This window comes from Charadrius vociferus, unplaced genomic scaffold (assembly GCF_000708025.1).
Source record: "Charadrius vociferus isolate BGI_N301 unplaced genomic scaffold, ASM70802v2 scaffold79, whole genome shotgun sequence".
NCBI classification, from domain to species: Eukaryota; Metazoa; Chordata; class Aves; order Charadriiformes; family Charadriidae; genus Charadrius; species Charadrius vociferus.
In genome coordinates, this window is record NW_009650182.1 from 995,968 (window position 1) to 1,001,204 (window position 5,237).

The 5,237-nt window shown below is 44.0% G+C and overlaps 1 protein-coding gene across 1 annotated transcript; it reads right to left on the reverse strand.

The window, feature by feature from the left end:
- Positions 1-1,355: 1,355 nt before the first annotated feature.
- FAM110B (family with sequence similarity 110, member B) lies at positions 1,356-4,692 on the reverse strand. The gene has a single exon (XM_009892772.1). The coding sequence runs from the start codon at positions 4,579-4,581 to the stop codon at positions 3,469-3,471; it is 1,113 nt and encodes a 370-aa protein (XP_009891074.1). The 5' UTR covers positions 4,582-4,692; the 3' UTR covers positions 1,356-3,468.
- Positions 4,693-5,237: the final 545 nt, after the last annotated feature.

Sequence of the window (5,237 nt, forward strand, 5' to 3'; positions counted from 1 at the left end):
CTTTGCTGCCCATCTCTTTCACTCAGAGAAATGGTTTCTCTCCGGGCGAAGCTGTACATAGCTTTCAAAGGCATTTTGTCACATCATTTTCCTCTTCCTTCCGCTCCCCAGCAAGTCAAAATAACAGAACCGCACCATAAACCCTTGTGGTGGTTTCTTTTGTGCGCGAGTGTGAATTCATGCTAATGACTCAAAACATACTGTGTTTTTCCTCACTTCTGGGGCCAGGACTGTCAGCGCTGGGCTCAGCACTGCCTTCCGCAGGACGCCACAGACTTGCATCTTCCTCAAGAGCTGCTGCTGCAACATGAGCTGTTATTTAATGATGGACACTCGCTGTGTGCTTTGCACCTGAGTAAAACTCCTGCTGGAGGCAGCAGGAACAGGAGCAGAATGGGGCCCCGGTGAGGCACCTGGGTCGGTTACAGCTCCCTGCAAACGCAACGTTTGGCACTCGGGAATCTCCTAAAGCAGAGCCAAACAACAGACCTCCCCGACACGTCCACAAAGGCAAAATGGTTATTCCCATTTGAAAGCAAAACCAGATCAGACAGTGACGATGTGGCTTTTACACAAACATACAGGTAATAGCAAGACTATAAATAAATAAATCCTATCTGCACAAACTGTAATAAAGTGATAAATGAAGGCAATCGTTATCGGCATGTTCAAATCCTTGTGGACATTTTGCAACAAACAAGCTTTTCTTGTCGTTTCTATTACTGCAGCCTCACCAGAGCTGCCAGTTTGGCTGACTGTGAAGGTCTGGGTCCCGTACAGCCTTTCACACGTGCGCTGTAAGGAACAGGATAGTGGTGTCAGAGCCCCACACTGTGCTGGGTGTCAACGGTGCTGCTTAAGATCTCCGGTGAAGAAATGATCTCTTGGAGATAGCTCACAAGCCTAACGCCCTTGTGGCATTAAAAGGAAAGGAATTTGATTCCTCAAGAGCCTACAGCTTCGTAACAAACCTTGGGAAACAAGTTCAGAATACTAGCAATATGCTGTAATCAATTTTCTAGTTATAAAGGCTTCTTTATTACTGGTTTTGGCTGACAACAGTAGAGATAGCATGTTTATCATCATTCTTAAAACACTCGAGAGAGAACAATGTGAGTGCATTTTTATTTCGGTTTTAACTTCTTTATTTCATTGCTGTACAGCTACATTACACTTGGCTTTAATCCCTTAAGCATTATTTTCCTTGGCAAAACAGTCACTGAACTGAGTAGAACTTACTATTGGAAAAATATGCTTGAAAAACCAGTGTGATGTCAATGCCAACTGAAACCCATGGAGCTTAAAATGTCATAAATGTGCCCGTAGCTGAAATACATAGCTCCGCATTTTTTTGACTGAACTAGGAATGTTGTAGTCTTAGGTTGTGAAGCCGAGTGTAAAAACCACCGAGTAGCCTCCTGAAACTGAATGTGTGCTTCCCCTCCTCCCCCCCCCAAACAATCATTTGGAAAACAATTATATAAAACTTGATGTAGGATAATCCCATAGGCAACAAACGGCTGTGTGGCTCTGCCTCTAGGCTTGCCTGCATTAACTGTGGCTATCGGTAAGAAGTTGGGCTACAAGCTTCTTAGAGAAAAGATAGAACCCGACTTTGTAAAACATCTTTAATATTCAAATATATAAATAAGCACTACTGAAGAATAATTCAGAAGACTGCAGTGATTCATTATGAACAGATGCTATAAACGGGAACAGTAACATTGCTAGGTAAGGAAGAAGCAAGCTATTTTAGGAGTCTTGAAAATCTCTTCTAGTTCTTCAGACAGATCATGCTGCTATAGTTACTTTATAAAAATTATATTCTGAAAAGCACTTTAGTAAAAGAAACCTTTTACTGGAACTATTATTTAACCAAGACCTTCTACAGCACTAAAACACACTGCAATTGAGTTCCCGATATAGTTTTAAGAATGGGAGGGGTAAAGAAAAAGAACAAAAAACCCTACCATACCTGCACCAGGAGCTATTTATTAGCATAACACTCTTCCTTTTAAAGATTTCGTAACAACTGAAGTATATACAAAGTCTTACAGCATTTACACAATAAAAAAGTTTCCTATTAGCCGATGAAGTATAAGGTAGTGCTGCAATTTACTTCAAAGCGTGTATACGATAATAATGAAGCAGACCACTGTACTTTCAACTTCTCCGCTACCACACCACCACTGCCAGTTGAAATGACAGTTAATTAAACCACTGGGAAGACACAGATTGTCAAAAGATTTGTAACAGGTTGACCTGCAGCACTAACCATCGTAAGGAGGAAAAAAACAAAACCAAAACCAAAACCAAAACAAAAAAGAAAAGCTACATACTGTCATGTTTCTACACTTTCCTAGAGCTGTAACAAACTTTCACAGCCTTAGATATAACATATGCAAGACAACATAATCACAATTTTTCAGATATAGTTCAGCTACTGAGTGTATTTACTTCTGAATAGGAGGCGTTATATTGATATGGCTGTGTGTTTCCGTTTTTGTTCATTAACTGTTCAAATAGGTCTACAAAAAAAATTAAGAGACAGCACAGAGTTTGTAGTCATGATGTGTTTGACTAATAAAGGCATTCAATATCAGCTATAGGATCTAATCATTCCTGTCAAAAGTTTAAGACCAGGAATCTTTGAGTAAAAACCAAACCCACAAAATCCCACACCTACAACGTTTCCATCTGTTGACTCCAACCTTCTTTAAGCTTTTCCAACAGGGATAATACAAAAATCACTAAAATGCTTACACCAGCCCGAATGCAAGACTCATTTAGTTTGAGAGATCGAGCAGATTCACCGGACTACGTCTGCTGTAAAACTGAGGGAGCTTACCTAGAAAAAAGAAACCTTTACCAAACAGTCCCTTACTATAAGTAGGGATATATAGTTTAACAACGATACATAATTTAAGAATGTAGCATTCTTTGCCTTTTAGAAAGTTTTACGTGTGCCAATAATGCACTTTCTACAAGAGATAAGGCTGCTTTGCCTATTGTTGTATGCCTAAACCTCTTATTTTGGCCAATTTTGCTTTTCTTCCCCCCAAAGGGATTCTGTTTCAACTTAGAAAGCAGTAATGTCAGTTGGCAATATCTGTATTAAGACAAAAAGTGACATATATAAAATCCACAAGGAACCACATAAATACCAAAGAAGTCATATAACCTTTCCATGTAAACACTTTGATTATACTGAAGCCCTAATCAGATTCTCGTCTTAAACTTTTGGCAGATAATGTGTATGCTCAGCCAGGCTTTGTAGTTAGTTATTGTTCAAGTGGAAGCCAGGTCAGCTCACATGTTGACAGGCATGCAACTTGGAAACATTGCACAACAAGCAACACAAAGAGATTTGAGAAGTGTACAAGACTTCAAGTAGACTTCACAACCCTTCACAACTGAATATTCACAGACAAAGCTACAGTCCTTGCTCTTTCTACGGTGGATTTTCTCTCACACATGGGACACTTTCTGTGACTCTCTAGCTTGCTTGATGCTATATAACCACTTGATGATTCTGGCATTCCTTTCAATGGCAGAAATGCCGTATGGCACACGGTCATTGGCACTGTCATCATTTCTAAGGTCACTGTTGCTGTCCTGAGACTGTTCACAGTCTGAGCTAATCATGCTTGCACTGCGAAAGTTGAGGGATATAATATCAGAGTTAGCCCTTGCAAAGTTTTCCATCCCGAGGTTTTCAAGCTCTTCAGGATCCAGTCCACAGTAGTTAAAGAATCGTTCAACATCTGCGTCGACACGAAAGTATCTGTCGCTTAAGTCTGATTTTGATCGCTGTAGTGAGGGTCTTCTACTAACTCCGCATCCAGACTCAACTGCCTCAATCTCTGGGGATTTCAGAGTGGCGATGGCAGCAATTTTGGGCTTTGGAGGCAGAGGTGGGGCTGAACTACTGCAGGGTATTGCTTTTAAGGGCTTTGCGCTAGTTACTTTCCTAATGTCTGAGGAGCTGTGAGAGACATGCAAGAAAGTCTCTGCCGACTGATCTAGGAGCCTTCTGCTCACGTTGGAGCTGCTCTCCTGTGGGCTGCTACGGCCCTGCGTGGGGTAAACCTTCAAAGATTCGGCAAACGAGTGTCGGTTCAGCTCCGTTGAATCGGCTTTGTGGGGTGGCCAGTTTCGGGGACCGTGCTTATGCCCTGACCCCGAGCTGGAGCCTTCGGAGCTGTTGATGATGTTCTTCAAGATCTCGAGTTTCAGGTTTTCTCTCTGGACACCGCTCTCGGTCTTCGCGTTGTTGCTGAAGACTTTCAAGGTGGGGCTCCCCAGTGCTCGCTTGGCCGCGGGACAGACTGGCGGCTTCGCCAGCACTGCCGGCTTCACAGGCTCCTGCTTGGCATTGATGACCTCCTGGCTCTTGACGTATTTCGCCTTGTCGGCTTCTAGCCTCTCCACCGCGCTCAGTCTTTTTGGATTAGGCTCCGCCTGCCTGCGAAAATAGTCGGGTCCTTTGTTCAGGATGCGGAGAGGAACGGCGGATGTGAAAGTGACGGCAGGGCTGACCGGCTTCACCATGCTACCTGTCGGTAGTGTTTCTGTAGGCATGTTTGGTGGTCTTTCCCCCGCAGCCGTTTTGGATTCTTCTCTGGGATCTCCTAAATGCACGGTGCAGAAACATGTACATTAAGCACAATGAATAGCCGATGAATCCCGGGATCTGAGCGTTAGCAGCAGCGCCTCATCTCACAGCTCATTAAATAGCACTGCGTTTCTCTTTTAAAGGCAGCCTTTGTAGGGCAAGGCCACCCGACACAAGTCCGTATTAGTCTGCTCCGCCGACTCCTTTCTTCTCGCTGAAAGATGCGGGAGTCTCGCCGTTCCCTTTGTGCTCCGCTACCGGCAGCGATCTGAAACGCAGAATAACCAACCACACGTTAGCGAGAGCGCCTGACATCAGAGCGATAGCAACAGCCGCCTCCCAGCCCTCCTCTCTCTCCTCTCCTCTCCCACTGCCGGACGGGATGCAGCCGCCGGCACAGGGGAGGCAGCGCTGGCGGCACCTGTGCCCCCCCTCTTGCCCCGCACCCCCACGCCTCTTACGAGAGACGTATTGCTCATTGTTTACAGTCTGAGCTTGGATTTAACAACATTACACCGGAAAAGAAAAAAATAGTAATAAAAAAAAATTAAACCCCACCAGGATACAGCCATGCATTTCTGGTGGGAGAAAGGGATGCAAATTGTGTCAATTCATAGGATTA